At 34.5% G+C, this 17,385-nt stretch overlaps 1 protein-coding gene across 1 annotated transcript in view; it reads left to right on the forward strand.

The window, feature by feature from the left end:
- Nucleotides 1-17,385, forward strand: part of GPR149 (G protein-coupled receptor 149) — a 36,553-nt gene that overhangs the window by 8,558 nt on the left and 10,610 nt on the right. Inside the window, exon 3 of the mRNA XM_015813022.1 lies at nt 2,242-2,693. Within this exon, the coding sequence (XP_015668508.1) occupies nt 2,242-2,693 (452 nt within the window). The remainder of the gene's footprint in view (nt 1-2,241; nt 2,694-17,385) is intronic.

Genomic DNA, 17,385 nt, shown 5'->3' on the forward strand with positions numbered 1-17,385 from the left:
GACTCAGGGCGGCTGACAGCCTGGTAAAACAGATACAAAGATAAAAATACCCACTTTAAAACCTAATTAAAATGAAATATTTGATGTGGCCTGTGTCAATTTAAAATTATTCTTAAAACCCCACTAAAAATTCCCCTAGGCCAATCCCGCTTGTTGGAAGAGCCATGTCTTAAGGGCGCGGCGGAAGGAGGGGAGATCCAGGATCACCCGGATCTCTGGGGGTAGTTCGTTCCAGAGGGTGGGAGCTCCCACCGAGAAGGCTCTCCCCCTGGGGGTCGCCAGCTGGCATTGTCTGGCCGACGGCACCCTAAGGAGGCCCTCTCTGTGGGAGCGGACTGGTTGAAGGGAGGTGTTTGGTAGGAGGCGGTCTTGCAAATAACTAGGTCCATTGCCATTATTGCCTTTCTTCAAATCTTCCTATGGTTTCAGTTCTTCCATTTCTCCAACATTTGCATGGCAATCATCCTTTATAGTACTACTTTAGTACTTTTGCAATTTGCCAACATCTTCCCTATGTAATGGGGACAAACACTTGTTGGGTATACTCTAAATCTGATAGATATGACCCTATAATTTATTGAGTCATAACCAAGCACATACTTAGAGGTGCTTGTTTTTAGTATTATTTTTACTCAATTTCTTTATACTGTCTTGACTTGTTCCTGAATATAGTATGCAATTATATGATTTAAAGTAGCTCATTCCAGACCACCTATGTTTAAATATTCTTAAAGTATTCAGTTTAATAGACTTCATTTCCACTTAATAAATTCAACTTGCCTTTGCTTCAAGCCATTCCATATTATAACATCATGTGTTTTTGAAATATGAAAAAATTATCTTGATATCATCTAGTCTTGATATCTAGACTTTGAAAGCTCACTGTGCTTTCTCAGTAACCAGAAAAGTATTTTCCCATACTAGGAGTCTCAACACCTGGCACACAAACTCATCCTAATGTTTTAACCAAGCTTATACTATTTTCTTGGTAAAAGTAAAAAGTGGTTTGCAATTGCCTTTTTCAGATTTAATTTTGGATTGCCACTGAAATAAAACTATATCTAAGCCCTGCAAACAAGTTGAAGAGTGAAGCATTAAACCATCAAAATAATATGCAGAAAATTGTAACACTATAGGATAGGGTAGGATAGGATAGGATAGGATAGTGAATTATATAATATATTGTAGCAAAAGTATAGTAATAGTATATATTGTACAAATGTATAGCAATATTTTTTTCAGGGTATTATTAATGCTAGCTCCAAGTCAAATTAGAATTTATTTTTATATTATTTCTGTTACAATAAGCTCATTTAATTTACTTCTAGTGTAAATTTCACAGACTTTCAAAGAGTATACAGTTCCTAATAGAACCAACATAAAAACTGTTTTCTAATAGCTGGGAATAACTGTGCTCTTGTTCTAAGAAATTTTTATTTCACATTCCAAGTGTTATGATATGCCTATCTTTAAGTCATAAATAAACATATACAGTAAATGTGCAAAATAGATTTAGTACAATTTTAAACACACTTAGTAGAATAAAACTCATTGAGTTCACTTAATCACTGTATGACTGATTTCCCTCTGGGCATCCACTGCACATGATCAAATGAAGGACAGCTTTTTTGGATGATTGCCCAGTTGCCACACTGTCTGGAAGATAATGACTTCCTGCTGCTTTTATTTTTTTTTAAGCATTAAAATACATCTGTTGGCCTGGTCAACATTTCTGCTAGAGGAGAGTTGGGGAAGTTGGAGAGTTCTCCAAGAAATATGTCTTCCTCTATTTAATCTCTCTATGAGGCTGCAAGGGAATGAAAAGCAAAGAGAAAGTAAGACAGAGTTCCTTAGAGCAATCACTTTAGAACTTTTATCTTCTTGCCAACAGTGAAATATAAGGTCAACCTTTTGTTAACCTTTGTTCCAGTTTGCACAGTGAGGAACCATAGTCTGTTTACAGCTAAAACTAATTTCCTCTAGTGCCTGGTGCTAATTAGATTATGGTACTGACCTACTCCCTGCCCCAGTAAAGAATGTTGTACAAATCCACCTTGGCTTCAACTATTTTCTATTTTGTCATTTAATGTTTTGAAACATTGCTTTAAAATATATGTTTTGATAAAATGCACTGCTAACCCAATTATCAAAATATGATGTACTTTAAAAAAAACAAAACACTATTAATTGTCCTGCTGCTTTCTAGCTGTTTTAATGCAATGATTTACTTTCTTTCTTTAGCCAAAAGAAGAGGCTTTGAATTCAATTTGTCCTTTCAACAAGGTTATGGAATCTATAAGATATCCCATGACAACCGCCACAGTGATGGTAGCAATTCAATATCCTACCACAGCTTGCTCAACTGCGATTGTGAGAACACAAAAGAAACTCAAAAAGACAGCAGCAAAATGGAGTTCAGCACCATTTCCGTGGTGGACAGCTCCACGTGTAAAAATGTTGCTGGTTGCAAAAACCTTGACAGCACAGACGCCAGGAAAGACTTAAGCAGGGATAAATTCATAGACAGTCTACTTTCTGAAAAAATGACATATAAAAAAGAAGAGATCCGGAATATTGAAAAAGGAACTTTTTTTGAAGGACCAGAAAGAAGGTTGTCTCATGAGGAGGGCCGGAAACCAGAACTCTCTGACTGGGAGTGGTGCAGAAGTAAGTCGGAAAGGACCCCTCGACAGGTAGCGTGTAATTTAGTACTGAATTTTTTTATGTCCAAGGTTCATAACTTGATGCCCCTTTCAAACCTTTGAATGTTATGCCAGACAACTTTGAAAACTTTCCACTAAAGTACAGTTTTTAAAATGAAACAAAGGGGGGATAGGATTAGGTGTATGGGGAGTAATCATATGATTATATTTACTTAATTTCATACAGCTCAAATGTAGACAAATCAAATTTAGTTATTGTCCTTGACCTGCTACTTCTTTGTCCTGGCCCTGCCTACTTTGGGAAGTATGTAATTCAAAAGGAAAGTGTGGTTGGCAGCAAAAAGTTGCACATGCTGATTTGTTTGTGACTGTAACAAGAGCTAAGCATTTCAGTGTCGCTGGTTCTAAGCTTTCTAAGTGATAAGTCATCTTGCTACTCAGGTTTGTAAAAAAAAACATAGCCATGTTCTACATTACAACTCAATCAAGGCAATATACTTAGCATAGTAGAATTCATTCCAATGAATTTCACTGGAAAGTAGTAAATTGGAGATACTTTAGTTTAGCTATGTCTATAATTTATTTTGGCAGTTAAGATGCAAATTGGGAGAGTAGTTATATATGAATTATTACTGATTTCATTCAAAAATATAAGTATAATTCAAAGAAGGCATGATTCAATTTGAATGTGTGGTTTAAGGCGGCAAATATTTAATTTAAGCAGCTTCACGTTTCTTCACCTGATTCTGAAAAAAATAAATAATTTCAGACTATAAAGGGAAACATAAAAACACTGCAGCTGCTTCATTATTTTTTTTTAAAGATAATATAAAAATACCAGGCATGGTAGATCTTTTACAGCACATCCTATCTGCTGAGTTTGGACTGAATACTTTCCCTCCAATGATTTTTTAAAAGATATTTCCTTTGTACACCTTTTAAGACAGACATAGTGTGGATAAGGAAATGGCAGCAACTTAGCTTCCATGTATTCTAATGAGAAACTGTAGAAAGGTAAGAACCTGTAGAGAAGCTATGTTGAACCAACCAGAAGGTGACTCGGATTTAAAAAATAAAGTTTTACAAACATTAATTCAAAAATATGTTCTACCTTTCAATTTCCATTTTTATTTCCAATTGGAAAAGAATTCAGTAAGCTTGGCAGGACTTTCAAGAGTCCCAGTTAATTTGCTCTAAGAGTATGGCTTTGCTACTTCTCATTCTTGGATTTACTGTATGACCAGACAGGTTGGCATAGTAGATCAGCAAACTTAGCCATTCATAGGAAAACTTTGCTGGGTACCAGGGTGGGTAGACATATTAGTGAAGCGTGGCCCATTCTGAGCAAGATTTGGTTGCATGTCTGGCAATATGACTTAAGTAGTAGAGGTACCAGAAACAAAGCTCACATAGAAAGGGCTGACATAGACAAAGTGACATTTGTAGGGTTGATCTTCACCTTGACTCCCCCCCTCCATTTTAAAAGTAGTAGACATTTGGACTAATGCCAAGAAATGTTAGCCTATACCTGATACATGATCCTGTCCAAATTCATTTTTGAGCCAAGAGCATGTACCTTATAAGTCAGGGGTTCCCAACTGGGGGTGCGAGATGACATTCCAGGTGGTGCAAAAACTTGGGTTTAGAAATTTCAAAATTATAGTGTATATGCATAATTCGTTGCCATTATTTCAAACTTTTGTAAGGGGTGCAAGAATATATCAGAAGAGTTCTAGGGGTATGGGGTATAGAAAAGGTTGGGAACCACTGTTATAAATTTTCAGCTTATAGTCCAAGTGGCTGGAACTTTCTTTTTAATTAATTTCCAGTTTAAATTAAAACAATTTTAATATTTGACTTGACCCCATGCACCACTCAATCCCAGCTCTATTTCTACACTCTAAGGTGTAAAAATACACTTTTTTAAAAAAAAAGTACTTTCGCTGCTATGGGGAAAAAATAAAGCAGTCTTTAAAGCAAGCAATAATGATGCACAAGATAAGTTGTAGACCATGGGCGTCCAACCTTTTGGATTGTCTGGGCCACATTGACTAGAAAAAAAATTGCCTAGGGTCACATATAAAATATATAATACAATTAATGTATATAAATAACAAACTTCCTTCATTTTTTATAAATCTTGTGGAATTGCATTACTAACTCTCCAGGGACACATGTGGACTATGGCTGCAGGTTGGATACACTTTTTGTAGACAGTTGATTGGAAAAATAGGTAGAGTGGCAGAACAGAACAAGTTGAACAAGATTATCCCAAATAGTGCATTTTTTTCAGTTTCCATTTCTTTAACATGTATTATGTCAACATTTTTTTAAATTGGGGACATACTAAAACACTAGTTTTAAAAACTGTATTATCCACTAAATCATTCCAGCCCCAGATTCAGAAAAAATATTTTGGTTTATATGGTTGGACACTGTTCCATAATTTAAACTAAAAATTGTGATGGTTCAGTCTCATCCATTTGACCATAATTGTCTTGAAAAGGCTGACCTTTATTTGATTTTCATTATGATACTCAAATGCAGTTATGTTCTGAGTACCTTTGAGCGACTTTGTCTCATTGCATGACTGTTCAAATATTTTGGCAGTCTTGTAAAATATTGACAACTATTAGAAGCCAGTTTTTCAGCTTTTGTCTATAATGGAAAGACCACTGTGTAATCTCTTGGAAATTTTCTGAAATCTTATCCATATCTATTCAGAGCCATCAAGCAATATTTTTTCACTATCCAAATGAACAAATGCTATTGTCTCTTTAGCTGAGATTGAACAGGCTATTAAGTCATGGCTTACATACTACTGTGACAAAACCTTGCTTGTGCAGTTGAGTGAATACATGTTCATTATGTTTTAGTATGTTATGTGATAGGTGTTAAGACTTAATTTTGTCTTAGTCTAGTATCTTATGGAAACATGGACATTGTGGTTTGTTAACCATACTTTACAAATTAGTATTTTCTGTGAGTACAGTTTTTACATGCTTATGATAGTTTTTGTTGTGCAAATTTGCATTACTCTACTTAAAAAATTACACTTCTGAGGTTTCTTCTTCTGTCTGACTTTGGATTCTTTATTTTATAAATTCTAAAAGCAAACTGCAAAGCTGAACATTTGAAACCATCTGTTCCTAGAAGGAAAACTGAGTATATTAAGAAATCTTTTCAAGTGAGCAAGTTCCAAATTCATACAGTAAGCGAAAAAGCAGGACAGAAAAAAAGCAAAAGTATCATTATCCCACCAAAATTGGCTTGCAGAACTGTCTCACTGAAATGAAACTAAAATAAATACTTATAGAAGAGAATGAGAATCAAAATACTCTCCCCAACACACACAAATACACATGGCAATAGCTCTTAGACATATATACTGCATCATAGTGCTTTACATGACTACAACCTCTCAAAGCAGTTTACAGAGTCATCCTATTGCCCTCCAACAATCTGGGTTCTCATTTTACTGACCTCAGAAGGATGGAAGGCAGAGTCAACCTTGAACCAGTGAGGATTGAACTCCTAGCAGTCAGCAGAATTAGCCTGCAATACTGCTTTCTAACCACTGTACCACCATATAGACACTAGAAACATCGCTTCTATCTCCATGCCCACCATGCAGAGTAGATTATGTGGTCAGGATAAATACCAGGTGGCAATCACACCACCATTAAGAAGGCCAGAAATAATCCCAGTTATCAGTTGAACCAACCGTAGTCATCTTCTACGACCTTCAAACCTGACATCTTATGAAACTCATTATTCTATAATGTAATCAGAAAGCTAGATCTGCAAGTGTGAGATATATAAGAACAAGATAATGATATATTCTTTCCCAAGCAACAGGCCCCCCTCATTGGCACAATCACCTGTGTTTGCCTCACTGGATAAACATGACTTCTGTGCAGCTGTAGTTGAGAAGGGCATTTCATACAAAGAAGAAACTATTCCACTTGAACTGATGTACCATGGATACAGAAATGAAAAAAACTTTCAGATAGATAAAAATATGGGACTATGAATTTATTTAAATATTGAAAGTAGTAATACAAATTTTATTTTTTCATGGCAAAGAAAGAATAATCACTAGAATTCACCATACTGAGTAAAAATATTATATGCAATGCATTCAGTAACTTCAGGGATATATTTGCTATTAAAAATTAATGATGAATAACTAAAGACCAAATTCCTTTTGGGAACAGACATTGAGTTCACTCTTCCACCTAAGGAAAACAAAAGGAATGTCTGTTGTTTTAAAACCAATTTAAAACCACCCAGAATTAAAAACAACAAAAATAACATAAAAATAACAGCTGAGAAAATTCACAAACACTCAGACAAGCCATGATACCCATGTTGTTGGTTTTTTTGTTTTTGTTTTTTGTTTTTGTTTTTTATTTTATTTATTTCAAGATCACATCACCTGCCACAATGTGTTTTGTTGCATAGTTGTAGCCTTTTCATTTAAAAGCACAATTCTATGCAAATTTTCTTAGAATAAATTTGTACTTAAACCCATGTTGCTATAAATATTACCACCTAAGTAACTTTTTGGATTCTGATATAAAAATGTCCTTGAAAACAATAGTTTCTACCAATTCTAACAGGTAAAGTTCATTAAAACTATGTGTCATAACCGTAGTCCCAAACATCTTGATGTTACTTGATTGCCTATCTGGATCAGAGAGACTGTGATTCTGTATAAGCCAACTTCATATGAATAATTAGAAATCAAATTGAGGCTTCATGTTGTCATTTCTTTGCCCTCCCCTGCCTGCTGTATTAAAGGTTAGTTCTATTGCAGTACATTTCTTATATAAAAGCTATGGGATTTATGCATCATTGTACTGTATATATGTCACATAAGTACTCATGTAATGTCTTTATTTTATGTATTTAAAAGGTATATATGGTTGCCCGCCCTAACTCTGGGCAGCTCACAACAACAGTAAAAGCAAATAACTATAAAACATGACCATAAATCCATAAAACAAAAAAACTGGTTGAATTAGACCCAGAAGCCAACTGACAACCAACGTGATTCCTTCAATACCCACAACCCTTCAATACCCAATACCCAAGGCAAGCAGCTACATGGCTTCTAAATAATATAGGGTAATTTCAGGTAGAACAAGCTGCAATCAAACCATGAGCTGACAAGTACATGAATTACCATTGTTAGTCCCTCCTAATCCAGAAACATCAGAATACTTTCAGAACAGTAACATATAGAAAAACATGCCCCTTATAACTAAATGCTAAATTTGGCATCAGCAAAACCCAGTGTAGATCAAAAGCAGCTATAATTTTTTTTGTGTTAAAAGGTAAAATTCATAATTTTGGATATTTATTTAGCCTATTTGCTGTCTGTCTTTGTACTTCTTCCTGCCTTACATCTTATTATGTTATTATGTCTCTGATTTTGATGTTTTTTAAAGCATAATTCAAATCACTGAAATTATTCCCTCATCCAGTGCAGTATCTAAGTTCAAGACCTCTGTTTGCAAGATCAGTTATCTCCTGAATTCAGGAGTAATTGTTGGCTTGCCATATATTTCCTGAACAAACCAGGAGAATGGCAAAAATAAAAAGAAATAAGAATTGACTTCAGAGGCTAGAGAAAAATAGATAGAGTATATTGGTTTTAATTGGCTGTAAGCCGCCCTGAGTCCACCAGGAGAAGGGCGGGATATAAATGCAATAAACTTAAACTTAAACTTAATAATGACTGATTTATTATTCTAGTAAATTGCATGGTATATGACAATTTCCTTATCATCATTTTCTGTTTTCAGTTTTTGAGTAAATATTGTTCTTTATGTATCATTGAGAGAAGCAAATTGTTCCCCTTTTAGTGACATCACAAATGTTACCCCGTGGTTCTTCTTTAAAGCATTCTAATTAACACATTCAAGATAATGATTTTCAATACAGCATGTAGATTAAAAATGCACAATTGTGTCTAAAAATTGCTTTTCTGCCAAGCAAGTGAAAAAAGCAATTCAATAATAATAATAAATAGCATTGCTCTTGCTAATATTGCTAAATAAATATTAGCTTTTATTTACCTAATATTGCTAAATAAAATTAAAATTAAAATTGAATTTGGGACTAGTTCTGATTCTGAATATTCCATGAATCTCAAACTTTAATTATATTTTAAGAATGGTATAATCCATGTTGTTTAAAACTAAAGGAATTTCATCAAGAGCTTGGCATAATGACTTTTAATTAAACCCACTAGGTTATCATGAAAGTCTTGGAAAAAAGTATAGGAAGATATGAAATTAAAATTGAATAAATAAATTTGAACCTCTTCATGGTATAAAATTCCTGTCTCTGCTCATCTAGCTTTCCTTGCAGTTTGATTATATAAACCTAGTATGTTTGATTATATAAACCTAGTATGTTTGATTATATAAACCTAAACCTATATATTTCTAACATTACACCTAAGACTGGACTACTTCGATTGTCCCTGTCCTATTGTCTTCCAACTACAGCTGTAAGTTGTGATGGTTGTAAAGTGGTTTTATGATTTTATGACCTTTTTAAGGCAGTGATTACATGAAAGCTGCATTTTTTAAAGTGAACTCTTCTTCTCTATGGGGCACGTTTTTGCCCAAAACTAGAAGAATACAGCAGTTTCCAGTTTCCAGCAAAAACATCATAAATCATTGACCGTAGGGTGCTGCAAACAGCTATAAATGTAGATCAGTTGCCAAGCACCCAAAATGCAGTCACTTGGGGACAGCAAACATTGGGACTTTGAAACCAGGTCATCAGTAGCTTTTGGGGATGCATTGTAACTTTGAACATTAATTGACCAGTTGAGGACTACCTATAATCATATACAGCAGAAATTTTAGGCTGTGCTGATTTGTATGCAGAGTAGTTCATTTTTACATGCTGAAAACATGTATCTACTGAAATCAAACAGAAAGATTGTGTCTTCCTTCCTTCCTTCCTCCCTCCCTCCCTCCCTCCCTTTCTGAAATAAATTATTGCAGAGGATGTTCATGTTTTCTTAGTAGGGCATGGAATAACACCCATGAGTTCCTTTTGGTACTTAATATCAGCCCAACTGATATTTTCACAAGCAAAATAATATATGGAAAAATAACAGAATAGGCAACTAAATGTCACAAGCCAAAGCACTAGCATCCAGTAACTTATTTTCTTTTACAATAAGGCCTTGAGATTCCATAAGATCCTGACAGTCCTTCTCAGGGCTTTTTTTTCTCATAGAACGCCCAGAACAGAGTTCCAGCACCTTTTTTGGATGGAACCTTGTAGGGTAGGCAAGGCGGGTTGTATGACGTGTGTGAGTTCCGGCACCTTTTTTTTTTTTTTTTTTTTTAGAAAAAAAGCACTGGTCCTTCTTAAAAAATGAAAAGGGCTGTCTACAGGTCCACGTTTTATTTGGAAATCTGCTATCCTGCATCTCTATGAGTTTTCTGTGTGTGCATGCTTGCCTGCTGTTAAACAGCAGTTTTGTTGCATGTTAGAAGCATAAATATGTGATTTTTGCAATTGGGGCTCAGGCTTCTCTTTCTACTTAGGAAATCAGGCAAGTTACTTCTTGCCTTCTAGAAAATGAATTTTGGAACCATGTTCTGGTCAATAAGTCCTATATATGTTCTTAGTTAACACAATAGAACATGGGCTATATCTTTTTCGGCACTAACTCCAAAAGCTTTAGGCACTTGCTGAATTCTTTCATTGAAATGGCCCACTTCTTCAGCATAATGCAAAATAGGATGATAATGTTTTTGTTATCTCTTTTTTCTGGTTGAAGGTCAGTGACAGCTGTATAAATACATATATAGATTTATATGAGTGGAGGCAGAGGTAGCACATGGATTTTCCCATGGTAATATTTTGAAACATGTTTGCTTCAAGAAATTTATTAATAGGGGATGGTGGAGAATAGATGCCTTACCAGGGCTCAGCTGTCCACTTGACTCTTGCCTGGAGCTCCCGTTTAAGGGACTCTCACATCCTAGACTTAGCACTCTACATAGGACATTGTGCATTCTCTTCTCAGCACTGAACTAAAAAAATCACTACTAAAGAACTCGGCACTTTACTAAAGAAATGGGCTGTGTTACCAGCCTTTTCCTCTACCTTCTCTCAGGGTCATCTTGAACTTGCAAAATTGATGCTCTCATGATTGTTCACTAGCATTTTTCTCTAATGGGAAAACTCATTCAGCACATTAGGCGAAATGAATTTGATTGGGCCTTGTACTCTATTCCTTCAGAAAAGTTTTATTATATTATAGCGATTCTTCATTTAGGAAGAGCTTTGGCAACAACAAGGCTTGATCAAAAGGAACCTTTGCTGAAATTTATTCATTAGTGTGGAGGGAATGGGGCTGACTTTGGTCTCTGGGGGGATCTTTGAATGTGTAACACTCATTTTTATAAATTAAGCTTCAGCAGACTTCTACCTGAAGCTACATCACTCAGATTAGTAAGAATGTCAAGTTCTGTGTGCAGGACTCTTTGTTTTATGTGAGGACATAAACACACTACTTCTTACAGCACTGAGATATTGAAGCACTGGTAGAAGTCCCACATATTATCAGTCAGGAAAACAAATCTATGCACATAATTCAATATATTTCATTACATGGATTCAAAAAGCAAAGTTGCAGATCCATCACATTTCATTCACAGTTCTGGTGGTAAAGAAAAAAATGAATCTTTTCATTTGCTTGTTTATTTATTTATTGCAATTACTTATAAGTGATTGCTTGCTTTCCTATGTTGTAACAACAAAAACAACAACTATTATTGTTGTTGTTGTTGTTGTTGTTGTTGTTGTTGTGCTGCCCAACACCCAGTGATTATACTCTCTCTCCCAATAGGTCATCAAACAATTATTAAAGATAACAAATAATTTAAATTCTTAGGACTTTAGCCAGCATTTTAAAAATTAATCAAAGATAAACAGCCCTGAAGTGTTTTCTTTACTTAAAAAATAATAGTAATAACTCTACATTTCACTATCTGTAGCAGTCATATTTCAACAGCAAGTTTATGTTTATTCATATTGTTTCCATATCTTTAATATATGTCATTGATACTGTTTTGAATGCTCATATAAAAATAATATGATAAATAATCAAGAATATGCTTTTTTAAGGAACTCTTCCCCTTATGTTTATCATTTTATATGTAAAGGTGATTGACTGCGGCTCAGTTCTGTCTGCCAAATATGTTTCACTCTCCAGGAAAGGGAGGGGGTGAAATTAATACTCTAAGGAGCAATTCTGGGCATTTTGAGGAAACGTCAAAGAGAAGCAGAGGAACTGAGGAAGTTGCATCTAGGGAGCATCAGATTTAGGAAAGATTAGTCCAGAAAGTTGTTTTTGAGGAACAGGATTAGCTATATCTATACAAGAGCATTGGCTCTTTGAAACTTGTTCACTTAGTATAGTTTCTTCCTATCTTATCCTCCCACATCAACCATAGTAGTAAAAAAGGAGGTCCTCATGTCAGATAGTTATATCTGTCCATTGATGTACAATTACAGAATAGCCATCATAGCCACAACAGTGAGAAATCCTTTTATTATTATTATTATTCTGACAATGTCTTCTTACTAAGATACAGATTTGCTTAATGATACTCTCTGTTTCAGTTTTCAAAGCCTTAATTACTTCATGGTAGGAATCAATAATTAGTTCCACTTCTAGAAAGTGCAGACACATTTAATGGAATAAAATAAAAAGAGAGCAGGCCTTGTGTGGGACATAAGTATAACCAGATGTAAATCACAAAACTGATTGTTTCCAAAATGAACATTCAATCAGGTTAAGTGAGGATTTCTGATAAAAAGAAAGCAACCCTCTCCAGATTAAAAATACCTACATATACAATATAGGCCTGTTCTCCAGGAGTTAAATTCTAGATACTTGAGTTATTGCTATGATGTACTGGAAGGTATATTATTTAAGTTGACATAATAGATTTCTCTAACTCTGACCACAATTATTGTTTTCCTTAAAGAATGGTGGCCTAGAACAACTGGTTACAGAGTAACCAGATGAGATATAATTCTTATTTCTAAATGCTTGATATGAGTGTTGTTGAAGTAACTGGAAAGGGGTACCAGGGCACTATGAAACTGAATGTCTTCGTGGAGAGGAAATTCAGTGTGAAGTCAAACACAGATAGAATTCACTTTTATTTATTTATTTATTGTATTATGTATTAAATTTCTACAACCCCGTCTCACCTAAATGACTCTGGGTGCTTTGCAACAAAAAGAATTCACTTCTAAATGAAAGAATATTGGATAAGATTTTTAAAGAACAACTCCTTGTTTACATTTCTTCCCTAACTAATGAGCAGTAGTCACAAAACAAAACAGAGATCCTTTACTTTATCACAAATGGATGCAATAAGAAGGGTATGTTAAAATAGGATTCTCCAATCTTTCTGAAGGCAGGCTGTGGAGAAATGGCTACAATGGGACAGGAAAACATATGTTTTTACAAAAATCGGAACTATGGCATGTATGTTCTGTTATAACATTCCCATATACTAGAAGGCAAACTGGGTAAAGACTGTTCCTGGTCATCAGCACAAAATGTTATTTTTGCCTTTTCCCCCCATCCCACCCCCCCACATTTCCAAACCATTCCCCAGGTTGCACTCACCAACTGATTTTATACAAATACTAATGTGAATTATATATGTTGCCACAGGTATTTTTGGAGATGAGGTGGACACTGTAACCTGCAATGCTTTATAACCCAGTACCTTTTTTTCTATAAAAGTTGGGGCACAGAACCTTCTGGATACTAAGTATCTTTGTCCCATGCATTAGGGCAGGGGTAGGCAACCTTGGCTCTTTTATGACTCGTGGACTTCAACTTCCAGAATTCCTGAGCCAGCACAGCTGGCTCAGGAATTCTGGGAATTGAAGTCCACGAGTCATAAAAGAGCCAAGGTTGCCTACCCCTGCATTAGGGTATTAGATAACCCACAGAGACCTTGTATTAGGATCTTCAGGATTAAGACATAGTTTGAGAAGGGTAATGAAACTTTTCTACATACTCTTGATCAGGAATGTTGTATTCATCTCAGAACTATTGTTAAGTTTTATATATTTTATATCTGTCTATTCAGAAGCAGGTTTCAATTTAATAAGCTTTATTTCTGCATTCCTATAGTATTCCTATAGCTCTGGACCCACTTCTCCTCCAAGTCAATTACAGGAGATATTTAATTCTTACTCTCCAGAGTTCAGTTGTCACAAGACAAACTGATGCTCAAGGCAAGCGGACTTGCAAGGCCTATTTTTTTTCTTTTTGAAAAAAATAGTAACAAAACACTTGTCATTGTCACCCATTACAATTGCTGCAGTCATGTGGCTTTGAAGGCTAAAAGCAATGGCCCCTTGTCTCTCATAGTTTCAACAGACAATACACAAATATTCTAAAAGCAAAAAACAACAACAACCAACTATTAGTAGGAAACAATAGCAGAAAAGGAATATAAGCCCCAGACAATCAAGACAATATTTCAGGAAACAAAGGTGTTGACATTTTGAATGTCATTACAATATATTAAATGAAGTGACTCTGAGTGGATTGAGCTTTGTATTTCAAGGTTAGAAAAAAATAACTGAGATGGTGAAAAAGTACATAAGCCACATTTTCTATCTTCTCTCAGACAATGATTTTAAATTTAAAGTAGCTACGCCAATATATTCAGACCAAAACTACTAGTATGCATAAAATATATTATTCATAGATAAATAGCTAGCTAGATAATAGACAGATAGATGGATACATACATAGATAATTACATACAATGTCCATATATATTCTAATCTTTCATAGGATTATATAGAATTGTATTAGAGAAAAGGCAAGCCATTTAGAATATTCCAGTCTATTACTAACATGCAATGTCAGATAAGTATTGCATTTTGAAATGCTACCTCTCTTATTTATGTCAAATTCATATGGACCATTCTGAAAATGGACTGCCAGAACAGTTGATGCAATTGGAGTGTTCAATTTTTCTCAGAGACAATCTATCCCGTTTTTTTTCTATAGATGTCTCATAAAATAGTAGCGTGAAAGGCTATCATAGAAAGAAAAGCACTTTTGTTTGAAATTCTGTTGCATCTAAATAGATATTTTCCAGAGAGCAGAAAATGCACATGTTATGTTCTTATTATTAGACACTGGGGAAATGCCAAACGTCATAGGAAATGCATTAAAATTAGTATTACTTTTCCTTCACAACATCATTTTTCACATTAAAATGACAAATATATTTAGACCTTATTTAAGTCTTTTATACTTGGATCGTTTAAGTAAACATACCCCAAATATGTATGAATTCACAAATTTGTTGAGGAACTATATATTCTATTGAGTTTTTACTTTTCTTTTGTGTGAATGGAATATTCCACTATCTAAAATAGTAGATTATGTTGCCAAATGGATTAGCCACAAATATATTTTTGTATGACTTAGACTCAATCTAAGTCTCTTTGGAAGAAAAAGATACCAATTTATTCAATTTGCATTTGGATACAAAATCACCTGTTTTATTTTATTTTTCAGATAATACCAAAACTCAAATCAGAATATTATAACTCTCCAAAGGTGCAATGCTGCTTACTATTTTTTAAAAACAAACAAAACCCATAGATGTGTTAGAGCAAAATCTGCTAAAAATGTATATGCAGGAAAATAATAGAGAAAAATATATTACATTAGAGAAAGATATTTAAAAATGGGAAAACTGCCAACAAAAATGCATTTACTGAAGAACTCTGCCCCCAACCCATACTAATTTTTAATAATGCCCTTAAAAGAAGAAAATCTCTCATTTGAATTGAACCTGCCCTTCAAATGAGAAAAAGCAAGCAAAGAAAGAAAAATCTTGACTCATTGGCAAAAACAAAGTAAGGATAAATAAAACTGACTGATTCTCCAGCTCTTATTCTCTTGCCTTATCAGGACTTTGAAGCATTTTTACAGTGCTTGAAAGCTCTGCCCATTTTTTTTCTTCACCTACAAGCTCATCAGCCAACAACTGACATTTCAGTGGGCTGGTTTTACAAATAAAACTCATTGAGGTACTCACAAAGTTGATAGAAACAAAGTGAACTGAATGTTGTATCTTCTTAGGAATACATGTAAAGTGAGATTCTACAGTGACACACACACACTCACACAGGGAGATAGATAGATAGATGATAGATAGATAGATAGATAGATAGATAGATAGATAGATAGATAGATAGATAGATAGATAGACAGACAGACAGACAGACAGACAGACAGACATACATACATACATACATTCATACATGTAGTCCTCAATTTATGACCACAACTGAGTCCAAAATTTCTGTTGTTAAGTGAGACTGTGAGTTTTGCTCCATTTTATGACCTTTCTTGTCACAATTGGTAAGTGAAACTGCGGTTGATAAGTTAGTAACCCGGTTGCTAAGTGAATCTGGCTTCCCCACTGACTTTGCTTGTCAAAAAGTTGCAAAAGATCATCACATGACCTTGTAACACGCAATGGTCATAAGTATGAACCAGTTGCCAAGCATCTTAATTTTGATCACCATGGGGATGCTACAAGGGTCGTAAGTATGAAAAGTGATCATAAGTCATTTTTTTCAGTACTGTTGTAACTTTGAACGGTCACTAAATGAACTGTTGTATGCCGAGGACTATCTGTACATACACACACACACAACACACACACACACACACACACACACAATACAGCCTTCTTTAAACTTTCAACAAATGTAAGAAAATATCATTTTGCGGGATAGACCAGGAAACTGTAACAAATTACTTTTTATTGTATCTTAATATGCAATATTATTTTTTCAGTCATTTCAGTTTATACTTGCATGGTGAGAAGTGACTCTCAGAACAGATTCCCCTCTTTTCTGGACCTTGAACCAGGATGTTCAAGTAATATAGTTAAAACTACATAGAAATTAAAATTCCATCAACTTCAACTTCTCCTAGAATAATTATCATATTTCAGCCTGAATTTTGTACATTACATTCTTAAAATGGAGTTTATTATTTCCCAGGATAGTTTCCTTAGTCCACCCCTATTATTAGTGCTGTTTTAAAAAACTGAATAGTCTGTACATTAGAAGCAATTTTAAGGCCAATATAACACGCTAAGAATAAGCTAATAATTCTGTAGGAAAATAATCATTCCCAAAGAGACAAACCATGCAAATGTCATAGGAAGTAAATTTAGTTTTCTTGGCATGTTGTTTGGCATCTGATTTCCATTTTAACATGAATGTGCCTTGAGACATAAATATAAACAGATTGCTACTGTTTTGCTTGCTCACTACCGCCATACAATTTGGGGTAGCCTTCCAATTCTGAATAAGCTCCATATATATTTTGGGCTCTTTAGAGAAGTCAGTAATTAAGCTGGAGACATGTCTGAAATAACTAACCCTTTAATACAAGGGAGGACAAAAAAAGGGGAAATGCATGTTTTCCTTTATCTAAAAGTACAGTTATAGTTTTTCTTCCTTTGAAATTATGGAAAGGTCAAAATCCATGTTTATTATATTACCTAGCAAATTATTTTGAGTTTCTTCCTGTGCTTTTATTCATAAATGAAGAATCATCTCTAATATGCATGAATTCACATTCTCTGTCTTAGATTCTTTTTTTTTTTTT

The sequence above is a fragment of the Protobothrops mucrosquamatus genome, unplaced genomic scaffold, assembly GCF_001527695.2.
Source record: "Protobothrops mucrosquamatus isolate PMUCROS unplaced genomic scaffold, P.Mucros_1.0 scaffold128, whole genome shotgun sequence".
NCBI lineage: Eukaryota > Metazoa > Chordata > Lepidosauria > Squamata > Viperidae > Protobothrops > Protobothrops mucrosquamatus.